This window comes from Rhinolophus sinicus, linkage group LG13, assembly GCF_036562045.2.
Source record: "Rhinolophus sinicus isolate RSC01 linkage group LG13, ASM3656204v1, whole genome shotgun sequence".
Lineage (NCBI taxonomy): Eukaryota > Metazoa > Chordata > Mammalia > Chiroptera > Rhinolophidae > Rhinolophus > Rhinolophus sinicus.
In genome coordinates this window covers 39,092,912-39,106,557 of record NC_133762.1, presented here as the reverse complement: position 1 = coordinate 39,106,557, position 13,646 = coordinate 39,092,912, and the positions used below count along the sequence as shown (strand labels likewise).

The 13,646-nt window shown below is 52.7% G+C and overlaps 1 protein-coding gene across 8 annotated transcripts in view; it reads left to right on the top strand.

Moving 5' to 3' along the window:
• Positions 1-13,247, top strand: part of HM13 (histocompatibility minor 13) — a 37,348-nt gene extending 24,101 nt beyond the window's left edge. For 3 of the 8 annotated variants that reach the window (XM_074317226.1, XM_019748493.2, XM_074317224.1), the window contains 6 exons: positions 607-690; positions 3,799-3,835; positions 5,761-5,863; positions 10,006-10,091; positions 11,770-11,916; positions 12,809-13,247. In XM_074317226.1, the coding sequence (XP_074173327.1) occupies positions 607-690; positions 3,799-3,835; positions 5,761-5,863; positions 10,006-10,091; positions 11,770-11,916; positions 12,809-12,908 (557 nt within the window). In that variant the 3' untranslated portion in view covers positions 12,909-13,247. Of the gene's footprint in view, positions 1-606; positions 691-3,798; positions 3,836-5,760; positions 5,864-10,005; positions 10,092-11,769; positions 11,973-12,808 lie in introns of all 8 variants that reach the window. The other 5 variants (XR_012491041.1, XR_002138829.2, XM_019748495.2 and 2 more) reach the window with 3 other exon arrangements.
• Positions 13,248-13,646: the final 399 nt, after the last annotated feature.

The window sequence follows — 13,646 nt, the reverse complement described above, 5'->3', positions numbered from 1 at the left end:
GAGGGTGAAATCCAGTTACAGCCACCTCTTACCATAACTGGACACAGAGAAAAGCATTTCTCTCAACCTGTATGTATCCAAACAAGCCGCGCAGCAGGATTTACAAGTGAGGGGCTTTAAACAAGGAATTTGTAGGTGTGTGGCCTCTTGTCCCTTGGCAGACACAGGAGTCTGTAGTCCAGGCCCCCCCCCCTCCCTTCAGAACAAGGGCCCCGGGCTGTCCATACGCCTATTGTAAGGTGAGGGAAAGCCCATTATGTCAGCACTGCATGGGCTCTTTAATCCCCTTTGGTCTACTGGCTTTAGGGTCATCCCAGTTAACCAAAGGGTTCCATAGCATAAAAGACATTGAAATTGTATGGTATGTGAGTTTTAGCTCAATAAAGGCATTAAGCCTTTGGCCTAGATGAGCCTAGAGTCTTCCCCGCTGTAAACAGCAGTGGTTCTACATGATGACATTGCCCTTCAGCCTGCCAACATCTTCTCACCTCCCCGTCCCCACCCCCCAACCCAGAAATTCAGGTGCATGAGTTTCCTACAACAGAGATAGGGGGCTAGGAGTCAAAGTGAGCTGGGCTCTCGCCAATTCCTTGCCTTCCCCTACAGTGGTGTTTCCCCAGGATCTGCTGGAGAAGGGCCTCGAAGCGGACAACTTTGCCATGCTGGGACTCGGCGACATAGTCATTCCAGGTGACCGGGCTGGGGTGGGGGGAGTAGTCCCTGGATCAAGGAGGGCGGTGAAACAGACAGCCTCACCCGGTGGGAAAGAGAAGGGGAATGGTGGTCATGTGGCACACACCCCTGGGTCAGCCCGGGATTTGGTGAAGGAGTCCACCTCAATAAACATTACAGAGCACTAGTCATGTGCCAGGCCGACAGCAGTAAGAGTGTCTTCACAGAGCCTCTAGTCTGGGTGAACAGACATTACTCAGAACTAAAGAAATTGTATGGCAGACTGAAACTCACTCTGTGAAAAAGCACATGTCATGACCGTCTTAGAGGAACCTGACTCCTGTCACACACCTACACGTGTGCTCTCCCTTTGCCAGTGTTTGCAAGTGTCACAAATGTGCTAGAACTACCAAAGTCCCATTGGTCCTCCTCTCCTAGTGGTGGAAGGGCTCCAGGGAAAACATGCTGTGTGTGTAGACAGAGGGGCACCATGGGTGTGGGTTCTTGTGTCTGCACGTTTAGCAGAGGGTCATGTGGCACACACCTGCTCGTTTGCACAAGCTGGCCTTTGAACCCATTATCTGCATGTGGGTGCTAGTCAGTACACCTGTGCCCGTCTGCAGGCCTGATCACGGGCACGTATCCCCGGGGGCCGCAGCCTTGCCTCGCCTTGGGGCACCGGCAGCCTAAATGACCAGTCAAGAGACTAAGGGCAAAGCTGAGTGGCCACTCTGAGGGCAGCTGCAGTGGCTAAGGCCTGGATGTATGTGTCTGCGGATCCGGGCCTGGTGACAGGGGCAGTGAACATCCAAAGAGCATACTTGTTCTCCTGGTCCCAGAGGGTTAGACACACACACACACACACACACCGATCCACACACCCACCTGGTAGTTAGTTGCTTAAAAGAAGAAAGTTTGAAACAAATGAAAAGCCAATTTGTTTTCCACTGCAGGAATTTAATAGCTATTCTCGTAACCTGGGATGGTAACATGCATTTCTGTTGATACTTTTATTTTGTGATATAAGTATCACAAAATACTTGTGGTGGTAAAGCAGAGGCTCTCTCTTACACCAGTGAGAAAACAGGCTCAGAAATGAAGGGACTTACCTAACTTCTTACACTGGTAAGCAGTAGGGCCAGGACTCAGAGCAGGTCTGACTGACTACGAAAAAAGGTTACACTGTCAGAGCTACTCTTATAGCGGTCATCACATAGTAAGATAATAATCACAACAGCTGTCATTTATCAGGCACCTGGTGTGTGCCAGACACTGTGGCGGTGCTTTTTATACATTGTCTTTGCTACTCCCAGCAACCCAATGAGGTGGAACGTGCCTACAGCCTTGGGGCTACATGGGTATGATCTTGAACCCACTGTTGCTATAACCTGCAGTGCTGTGAGGCAGGGAGATGAGCTTCCCCTGGAAGAGGCAGCTCCATCAGACAGAAGAACGGGCCTGTAAAGCACTCCACTCAGTCTGTAGGATGGTCTATCACAGGCGCCCACACACACTTCCCCAGTGTCCTGGTTGTCACAGCGCTGGGCTTGAGTCTGCACAGCACGTCTCTGCGTCTCTGTATATACCCTGTGCAAACGGGGGCGCCAAAAAAATGTACACACGTGACTTGTATTCATCTTTTGTTATCGGCATATATTGAGTATTACAATTTTAATCGTTTTTTCCTTTCTTAAAACGTGTATACATTTTTTTGGCACCCTCTGTATATCTAAGTCCTTCAGCAATCAAAATAAATGGAAGTTAACTGCATCCTCGTAGAGCCTCGGGGATATTCTTCAAAGAAGAATGGGTTGCTGCAGAGCATTGTTTTGAGGACCAGATGCGTTATGAGGAGTGAAGGAAAGTTTGGCAGAGCTCTGACCCCAGGATCAGTTGGAGAACACTTGCAGAATTTAGCCGCTAGGGGGCACTGAGTTCCTGGCTTTGTTTCCAGAAAAGCAGCATTTGCCTGCTCTCCACCCACCAACTGCCTACTCACACACAGTCTACAGTAAGGACTAACTCATTTCTCGCTTTACAATTAAGCATATGTTGCCAGTCGGTGCTTCTGATCAGCACAGAATGTTTTGGTACTTGAGAGCCTGCTGTTAACTAAATGAGATTCAGCCCTTGCCTGTCTGAGCCCAAAAAGTCAGGGAGATGATACAGACAGATGTGCTGTATGTACAATATACAGCAGCTGGTGGCTGTCTTGGGGATTCTTAGGCTTCTAGGGTGTCTGGACTGGGTTTTGAAGTGCGAATAAGAGTCCAGTGGGTGGACAGAGTTACCCCCCCCCCCCGAGCTGCCCCCACAGCCTCCTAATGGTCTGCCTACTCCTACGCTTTCTCCCTGCAGTTGCCACAGGGGTCTTTTTAAAGTCTATTTAGGTTATTCTCCCACTCAGAACTCTTCCGGTGTGTCCCCTTGATTAGACCCAGCTTCTCAGTTCCGTGGGCCCTGCATGGCCGGTCCATCCCCTGCATCGCCTGCTCAGGGCTCCTTGTCCCCTGCCACACCTCCTGAGCCTTTCCTCAGGACCTTTGCACATGCTGTTCTCTCTCCCTGGCAAGTGTCACTTCCTCAAAGAAGCTCTCCTTCGTCCTCCCCCAACCCCCAGCCTGGGTCTCATCCCAGTACACCTTCCCATGACACAGGAAGCAGCCTCACAGTTACAATTTTACACTGACTTTGGTTACTATTCGAGCAGCCTGTGTACCCCTTGCCCCCTTGGTTGAGCTCTGTGAGAACAGTGGTTTGTGTTACCCCTGTATTGCCTATGGTGCCTGCTAATTAGCAGCCCTCAATAAACACTTGGGTGGATGGAGCCGGTGTGACACAATATGGTGCTGTGAGGTGCCAGGTCAATGTGGTCCCAGGCCAAAGCAAAATCCTGGGACCTTGACGTTGTTCTCGGTGGCCTGATAGAGAAACGGGATTTCTGCTGGCAGTTGGCAGCATTGGCAACACCCTGGGCCCCAGTGATTGCTTCATGACTGGGAACACCAGCTTGGGGACCCATTTGCATGTTGGTTACTACCCTGCTCCTCCCTGGCCCAGGCGGGGGGGCTCCATCTCCTGAGGCGCTGGCTTCCCCGTCGTCTAACCCAGGCTTTCTCCCCACAGGGATCTTTATCGCCTTGCTGCTGCGTTTTGACATCAGGTGAGCTACTTCGGACCTCGAACCCTCAGGCTGCATGAGAGAGGGGACTTCCCCAGGCGGGGGTTCTCCAGTGGCTTTTAGGAACCCAGAGGAGGTAACTGGGGGACCAGACCCTCCGACCCCACAGTGGCCACAGCAGTTCTGATTTTATCTGCATTTTGCTTTTTGAGGTTTTAAGTGTTCAAAAAGATAAATTAAGAATCACAGACCAAGCAGTTTAAACCCAGAAGGTCAATAGTCTCTCTCTCCCTATGTGACCTTGGCAAGTGACCTGACCTACGCTGAGGTTTCTCATCCTTACATTACTGGTAAACAAGAGTTTCTACCTCAGGATTATCAAGCAAATCTGGAGCGACAGTGCTGAACACAGGCTCTCAGTAGCTCCCAGGGAAATCCAGCTGCAGTCTCGTCATTTTTTTTTTTGTCATTGTTTTTATCAGCCCAGGGTCAGGTCACCGTGTCCCAGCCACTCTGGCTGTTCCACAACCTCTCGTTATTCAGACTTTTTTTAGTCAATTGTAGAAAGTGAGCACAAGGGAGAGAGGAGGGGACCAGCTTGGGTTACCACCTAAAGCCACAGGAAAGGTCTCGCTGGAGTTAATGCACCTGGGCAGCTGGAGCTGCCACCACCAGGTGGCGCTCTGTCATCCCAGGGGAGGGCTTGCTGTGTGTGCGCTTAATTGTGAGGTGGTTTATGAACTTTTCATTTGCTCGTGCCCAGTCATTGCAAAAGCAGTAATAGTGTTGACAGTGGTATTGAGCAACTCAGAACAGCATCATTGAAATCCAGTTTGCACGCGCAACTTAACGTTTTCCTCCTTCACATATGTCTGGATTATTTGTGTGGTGCCACTCTGGACCTCATGTACACACGAGCTTACAGACAGAGGCCTTGGAAGGCACGTAGTCAGTTTGTAAATGAGGCACATCTTGCCAGCTGGCTCTACTCTTGGCTCTACAGAGGTGATACAAAGAGAAACTCATGAGAGTCCCCGGGCCGTTTGCTGGAAACGCACATTCAGTGCCAGCATCCTCAGAGGCAGAATCTCATTCCTAGGCTGGACTTGCAGGATAAGCAAGCCCTTCAGGGTGGTTCCAGGATCTGTGCAACATTCCCAATGGGAGTCAGTTGCACCCCAGGCTTTATAACCGGATAGCTCTCAGTGTACTTGCAGCTCAAGGCCTAGAAGCAGCCAGGACAAGGAAAGAAGGGGGTCAGAAGTACCCGTTCATTTCACAGATGTCACTGGGCACTGTCCCAGGTGCTTCGGATGTGGAGCAGTCATGAGCTGGTGTAAAGGGAAGTAGTGTAATGACAGTGCCAGGGTGCATGCGATTCAGCTGTTCTGAGGCTGAGCTTGGATGAATTGCCAGGAAGTCACTGGCATTTTATCCACACGGTCAGCATCTATTTAGTATTCACAACAGGTTACTGAACTGTTATGTGCACTGCATTTAAAAGTAATAACTTAGCTTTACAGTGTCTGCATCAGTGTTTCTCAAAGCATGAGCCTCCTGTATCAGATTCACTTGGGTGGTTTTTCAAAATGCAGGTTTCCGGACCTTGCCCCAGACCTATTAGATCAGACCTAGAACTCTATTTTTTTACAAGCTTTCCAGGTGATTTCTATGCTGGCTGGAGTCTTACAGCCACTGTTCTAGGTGATAGCATTTGATATTCACAAGCACCGGGGAAATGCCTTGTGGTTTCCCCATTTTGCAGATGAGTAAACCAAGGCTAAGGGGAGGAAAGTGACTTGTCCAAACACACATAGCTGGGGCAGTACCAGAGTGCATGCCCGCCTCCGGGCTCCCAGCCCAGAGCTCTCAGGCACCTCACAGCCTCCGTGGTCTTCCCAGCTCCCCTCTCAGAACGGATGCCTACATCTAACCCTCCTCCTCTTTCTTCCCACCCCTTCCTGAAGCTTGAAGAAGAACACCCACACCTACTTCTACACCAGCTTTGCAGCCTACATCTTCGGCCTGGGCCTTACCATCTTCATCATGCACATCTTCAAGCATGCCCAGGTGAGCAGGACCACACTCAGTGTATCAGGAATGCTTTCACTGCAGGTGACGTCGGAGGACGTGTTTGTCATACACCAAGCTGGGCACTACCGAGCAGTGTCAGAGCAAACACATCTGGTTCTCTCAGCCTTTCAGTCATGGTTGCTGCAAGATGACTGCCTCTGCTTCAGGCAGCACACCCACATTGGTGGTGAGAAGGCGGGAAAAGGACCCCAGCCACCTGTTGCCTTCACGAGGAAGGCAAAACCTTCCCCAGAACCTTCTCAGCAGATTTTTGCCCGTATCTCATGGGCCAGGTCACTGTCACATGGCCCTAGCTGCAGGGCGTCTAGGAAAGAGAAGAGTTGGCTTCTGAGCCTCAGTAGAGGGCGAGACTGAAGAACGGGACTGGGGTGGGTGTCGGGTGTTTCAACCAGTGCCCACCCCACCAGATGAGTGATAGGGTGTTGGGGGCCCCACTCCCCAGGCAGGCTAGGCCCTGTATCCTCCCCCCAAGATGGATATTGAGCTGCCACAGAGTGAACCCAGATGGGGTGGGGGCTAGAGGCTGTTGTCAGTGTAGCCTGAAGAGGGGCAGTCTGGGGGGCAAAGCCAGCAGACAGGACTACTCTCTACTGGCAGTAACAGCGCTTCCCATGGGCCAGGCTCTGCTCAGTACTATAGGACCGTCGGGAACAGATGAGGAAACCGGAGCTCAGGTACCACGCCACAAGTATGTGTTAGAGCCAAGATTCATACCTGAGTCCCGTGAAAACCAAGCCCAGGCTCTGAACCACCAGCCCTGGGAAAGGCTGTGTGGAACGGAGGCTGAGGGCGTCCCAGCGGGAATCCAGACCCCACTGCCTACTCGCTATGGGACTTGGAATAGGTTGCTGAGGTTACACTTGATTTTGTTCATTGACTAAAAAGAAAATGAGGATAAATAATAGTGTCACCCTGGGATTACTTGAGGAGGAAATGAGTTAATATAAGTAAAATGCTCAGAATTGTGCCTGGCCCTAGCTGTCAAACTGTTGTTTCCCCTTCTCCCCCCACCCCCTCCCCAGGCCGCCCACCCCCCAGGGCACCTGCCACAGAGGAGCCACCTTCAAACTAATGGCAAGAGCTGTTTGTAAGCAGTTACACTCTGTGCCAGGCACTGTGATAAACCCTTTTGCTCATTAACTCGTTTAGTCTTTATAATATTTAAATACCTATAGTATCTATGAAGTTGATACTAGTGTTATTTTACAAAAGTTTGGAGGTCCCCTAGCCCATGGGTGGAAAAACCAACCAATGGGGAGCCACCTCTCATTCTCTTCTGCTCCAAATGGCCTCTGGGTCTGTGCAAACTGAGAGTGACCTACACTTGGCAAGGAGGTCTCAGTGATTAGACCTGGATTGGGGGACGCGTTCAGCCGCCTCTTGGAGGTCTCTTCTCCAACTCAGCCAGTGTTACCAGTCCAAGCCCAAAGCCATTCCCCCGGCAGCCACCAGGTGGCAGGCTTGCCTTCTGCCTCAGGTAGACTCAGCAGAGGATCCCATTGGTAGCTCTCACACAGCTGGGCAGAGGCAGCAGATATGGACCTCTCTTTGTGGGGGACACTGGCCCAGACAGAAAAGGAAACTTCCCTGGGTCACACAGCAAGCCAGGCTGGGTCCTAGCTAGAGTCCTGGGCTCCTGGCCCCTGACCCCAGGCTCGTGCTACGCCCCAACAGCCGCCCAGCAATTCTCCCATCATCCATGTGGGTATCTCCCTGAAAATCTTGGGAAAGGGATCCAGGACACAAGGGGAACCTGATCTATGAGGTCCCTCTCCCTCTCCAAGGCACAGACAGTCCCAATGCCAGCAGTTCCCTAGGTAGGGGTCTCCTCTACCGATGTGGTCTTCAACCTACTCAGCCTCTATCAAAAGCCACTCCAAGTCCGGGATCTAGAAAGGCCCTTAGAGATGACCAGGTGTCCTCATTGTACAGAGAAAGGGGGAAGCAATCTGCCGTGATCACACAGGAAAGCCAAATCATATGGAAAGCCAGCAGTCCTGACCCTCAGCTCACTGCCCCAAGCTGTACACCCCAGCCTCTATTTAGCACTGACTTTCTTTGGAGAGGCTCCCCGGTGCCTTGAGGGGAAAGAAAATAATATACTTGTGTCTTCCTGATCGTCACAAACTCACTGCCTCCCATCAGCTCTGAGTACTGCTCTGGCTGCCCCTCACAAGTTTTGGTATGGACATTTATCATTGTGGTTTCTATCGCTCTCAGCCCAAAGCCTAGCTCATAGCAAAGACCTGATGCAATGGGAGAAGCTCAGCTGCCCAGGTTCAAATCCAAGTTCATCCACTTACAGACACCCTGTGTGACCTTGGGCAAGTCATTGCCCTCTGCCTGAACCTCAGTAGCATCATTTGTAAAACTCTGATCTTAATATTTGCTATGTTAATTAGATTTTGAGGATAATGTGATATGAAATGGTGTGGTTCACAATACACCCATGGCGGGTACCAAAAAAATGATCTGAAGATCAGGATCGGGGCTATGGAACCCTGTTCTCTGGCCCGGGGCTGGCTTTGCCCTAGGAATGATGTCTCCTCACCCAGTCATCTCCAAGACACCCTCTTAACTATGTGAGCACCCATGAAGACACCATTTGTTTAGTACCTTATTTCCCTGAAAATAAGACCTAGCCAGACTATCAGCTCTAATGCATCTTTTGGAGCAATAATTAATATAAGACCCGGTCTTATTTTAATATAAGACCGGGTATAATATAATACCGGATATAATATAACGTAATACTGGGTCTTATTTTAATAAAGACCCGGTCTTACATAAGACAGGGTCTTACGTTGATTTTTACTCCAAAAGACGCATTAGAGCTGATGGTCCGGCTAGGTCTTATTTTGGGGGAAACATGGTATTTGCCAGGCCCTGTTCTGAGTCTCAGAAATCCAGCTGTGAACAAGACAGCTATGGAGCTGCCCTGAGAGAGTTCCCAGCCTCGCGGGGGAGAGACTGCAGTCTGTAATGGCACACGGATGTCCTGTTCCAAATCACCAAAGAGTCCTCTGAAGGACTGGACGGGGCCCTGAGAGTGGGCAGCCAGAGGGCCTGACTCCATGCAAGTGAAGGCTTCCCCATGGAAGTAACGGCTGAGCTGAGGTCGGGAGGAGGAGGCACCTCAGCAAAGGTGGGAAGAGCATCACTGACAGCAGCAACTACACATGCAGTGGTCCTGAGGCTGGAGGTGACCATGAGGACTGAAATGAGGCCAGTGTGGCCAGAGTAAGGCAGGTTCAGGTGAAGGGGGAGAAGGAAGCAGGGTCACATCTCACAGGGACTTCGGGCCCCTGGGAGCATTGGAGGCCATAGAGTGTTGAACTAGAGTGATGTCCAACTTTCAGATGCTGCAAGGAAAAGAATGGCTTTGAGTATACCCGAGGTTCAGTCCCCAGTTTACCATTTAGACCTCTGAGGCCTGGGCTGTCCCCTCTTTTTCAAAAGTATCAGCCTTTTGTGCACAAGGAGAACAGTCTTAGGGGATGTGGACATGGACCGAAATACCCCCTGGAAGGCTTGAGCTCAGTGCACACAATAGTGCTCCATGACCAAGGGTTGTTAGTATAATTGTCCTGTCCGCTAAACCCAGCCATCTCAGCACAGGCTCTGGGCCCAGACCACTTGGGCAGGAATCCCAGTGGAGACAGTGGCCAGCAGGGTAACCTCAGTACACATGCTCCACGCATAGCAGCTATGTCATCGTCATCATCGTATTATAGCAGCATCTCCTGGAGCATTTGTTAAAAATATAAACTTCTAGCCTCAGACCTAGGGAAGCAGAGTCTCTGGGAATAAGACCCACCAAGGAGGTTGCCTGTTTGAACCTGATGTCCTAGGTGGTTGGGACACTGCCAGCCAGGCTCCTGGGTACCCTTAAAGCCCTGCATACTTTAGTTTCTTTGGGTTTCTTGCCTTCCTTCCCAGGGAGCAGCAGCCCTGGTCTGGAAATCAGGAGCCCTGGGTTCAGGCCCAGGCACTAACTTGCTCTGTGAACCTGGGCGGTCGCTGTCCCTGTCCTGCCCAGGAAAGGGGTAGGATGATGGGTGTAGCCTTGAGCCAGTACCCTGCCCAGCACTGCCTCACCACCCTGTGTCCTCTTACAGCCTGCCCTCCTCTACCTGGTCCCCGCCTGCATTGGCTTTCCTGTCCTGGTGGCACTGGCCAAAGGAGAAGTGACAGAGATGTTCAGGTAAGGGGCAAGGGACACATTTGCATGGCACAGGTGCACCTGCAGGCAGCTGCTAGAGCCTGCCAGGGCTGTTTGTACACGTCTCCCAGGGAACATTGTTCCCACCACCAGCCCCATCCCTCTCCCTTTCCACCGCACTGAAGCGCAGGGGGCCAGGGGAGGGCAAGGCCTTGGGCTCTCTAAGCAGCCCACAGCTAGAGGCCAGCTGGTCTTACGAAGGGACTGGCTGGTGTAGGATTTCTCCGCCGGCTGCCCTACTGTCAGGAGTCCTAGGTTCCCGCCCAGCTGTGCCACCATGTGACTCCAGGCATGTCCCTCCTCTCCCCTGGCCTCCTTTTCACAGGGGAGTAATAGGGAGGACTCCAGTGTGGTGGTAGAAAGTGCCCCCCAGATTGGAAGTCAAGTGTCGGCCCCTGGTCAGCTCCCTCTGTGGCTGTAACCCACAGCAAGCTGTTTTTTCTGTGTCTCAGTCACACACATACCCCTGCCCCATGGCCATATACACACTGGCCACACCCTGTGCTCAGCCCCACCTACACCCCAAGGCCTGCGTGACTCCGACAGGTGTCTGCTCCCCAGCACCACCAACCCCGCCTGCCAGGGACCCAGAAATAACTGCCAGCTGCGAATGAAACTGCCCACTCAGGGGCCTTCCACCCAGCTCCACCTGCCTGGCCTCCACGTTGTCCCTCGAGTGCCTGCCAGGCCCTCTGTGCACCTGGCTGCCTGCAGGGGAACCTGTGACTCAGCCCTCCCCCGTACCTGCCCTGCCTAGAAGTCCCAGGCTCCCAGCCTGCCTGTCCTTATCTCCTGGCCTGGCAAAGCCCTGTGGACCCTGAGACAAGGCTGGGGGTGCTTTGGGAGCAGGGCTGGAGCGTGATCCCTAAGCTCAGCTCCCACCCTTGGGGTAACCTCCCCACTCCCAGTCCTGTTGTGTCCTCATGGGGTCAAGCTCTGAACACCCCTATCTGGAACAGAGGGTGCCCCTTTCACCCACTGCTGCTTGGTTTCCCTAAGTGTTCGGCCGTATATGCACTCTACCCCGGCCTTTCCACCCCCACCCCTCAGGAGGGGGGAAAGCAGGTAGTCTCTCTCTTCTCTCTCCATCTCTCTCCCTAATTCTCCACCTTCTTTTGTTTTACTTTTCCCTTTATTGGTTCTTCTCCCCCCCCCCACTTTTTTTTAATTCATTTATTTTCAAATAGGTAATACATTCACATGGTTCAAAATTCCATAGCTGTGAGGTGGGACGACACCCTCAGGGCTCCAGCCCCCCCCCATAAAGGCCAGCTCCATCAGCGTCTCTACATTCAGAGGCATTTTTGCACCGAAGAGCAAATAGATGGGTACATATCCTTGCACAGATGGTGGCATTCTCAGAGCGTTCTCCCTCTTGAGTTTTCACACAACAGTGTATCTGAGAATTGATCCTGAATAGACGTCTAGTGAATCCTATTCTTTTGCCCAGCTGCCTAGTATCCCTCTTGTTTAGGTGCATTTTTATTTTTTTTTTTTAAATTCTCCAGTTGATACCAGCTTCTTTCCAGAGAGCCTGAAGGTACAGAGAGAGATCAAAGTAAGATAGTTCTGCTCCCTGCTCCTGGGAAGAGAGGTCTCTGTCCTCCCTTAGTCTTTTCCTCGCCATCTCTTTTTTTCTGTCTGTCTGTCTCTCACACAGCTACGAGTCCTCAGCGGAAATCCTGCCTCACACCCCGAGGCTCACCCACTTCCCCACAGTCTCGGGCTCCCCAGCCAGCCTGGCCGCCTCCATGCAGCAGAAGCTAGCTGGCCCTCGCCGCCGGCGCCCGCAGAATCCCAGCGCCATGTAATGCCCAGTGGGTGCTCACCTGCCCGCTTCCCCCCAGTGCCCCGGGGCCCAAGGTAGGGCAGACACCCCAGCTCCAGTGTACGGGGCAGGGAGCATTGCCAGGGGCAGGCAGCAAGAGGCAGCCCTTCCACAAGCATCAGGCAGTCACTGCATGGGGCCAGGGAGCAGGGCAACCTAAACTTCCACGTCCTCATGCCCCAGTAATGTGAGGCTCTCGTGAGAGTGGATGTCAACAGCCCTTGTCATACAGTAGTAGAGACTGTTACTACTCGTCCATACATAACCTTGGGCAAGTCACTTTCTTCCTTCAGAGCCTCTCTTTCTTCATCTGTAAGTGGGCACATTCCTGCCTCACGGGGCTGATCTGGTGAGGAAATGTGGGTATTGTCCTTGGCATGAACTCAATTGCTCAATAAGTGGAGCCCATAGTAAGAGCTAAGCCCAAGTGTCCGCCTTCAAAAGTGGCTCCGTGCCACTTGCCTGTAGAGCAACCCCCTCGCCTGCCCGCACCCCTGGGGCTGAGCTATCTGAGTCCTGCCATGCGTCCTGGGAGGCAGCCCATCTCCCATAGCCTCATCCTGGCTGCCTCTTTGTTTCCCCACTGTCTCCAGCAGAAAGTTAAAGTTGGTCGACCCAAGCCCATTTTCTCTGTTTCCCTCTGCCCTTGCTGCCTCTTGGCACCACCGGGCACCGGGAAAGCAGAGCCACCTATCTGAGGAGGACACAGTGCGGCCGGGCCGAGCACTGGAGGATGTTGGATAGTGGATACGGGCTAACGTTCCTCGTGAGCCCAGGGGTTTTCCCGGGACAGTGGGATGGCAGGGCACAAAGATTCTGCTCACCCCCTCCTCTAAATGTGTTGTTCTTATTGTTTTGTTTTTTTGGTCAGTTATGAGGAGTCAAATCCTAAGGATCCAGCAGTCGTGACAGAATCCAAAGAGGGAACAGAGGCCTCGGCATCAAAGGGGCTGGAGAAGAAGGAGAAATGATGTACCGGGTGCCTGACCCTCGGAGGGCCGGACCAGGCAGGCGGGGACGGACCAGCACAGGCCTGCACAAGGCAGAGGGCGCCGGAAGCCTGGCGGCTCCAGGGAGGGGCAAGGACAGGGGCAGCGGGATCCCTCAAGTTGGGGGCTCTATGACCTGCTTCCCTCTCCCCCTTCTGTGGCCTTCCTCTGCCCCTCCCCATCCCCTGCAGGCAAAGGAAGCCCCCAACTTCCCCCCCACTTCCCCAGGTGCCAGGTGGGAAAAGTGGGTCTGATTTTTAGATTTTTGTATTGTGGACTGACTTTGCCTCACATTAAAAACTCATCCCATTGCCCAGGCAAGCCACTGTGCTCCTTGGAGGGGTTCTCTGCACCCAGCATCTTGCATTGGGTTCACTAGCTCTCACCCTTCCACCCAGAAACTTTCCTGTAAGCCCCTTTCCTGGGGATTGGACTGTCGCAACCTGGGAGGAGGCCCTGACCTCTGTCCTGGATGCCCACCCAGTGCCTGGCCCGTGTGCCTGCTCAGCACCACAAGGATACCCTCTGGCCAGTAGAGGGGGCCCATGAGCCCTCCTCCCCCCAGCCATCCAGTTTTACTCACCACCATCCTCACACTAGAGGGCAGCAAGGGTGTTGGACAGGTGCTGGATGTGTCCCCTATCCACCCACCCCCACCAAGGGGGGTGGAGGGGTTGGTACCAGAGGGCTGACCTCACTCAACAAGAGACCAGTATCTGT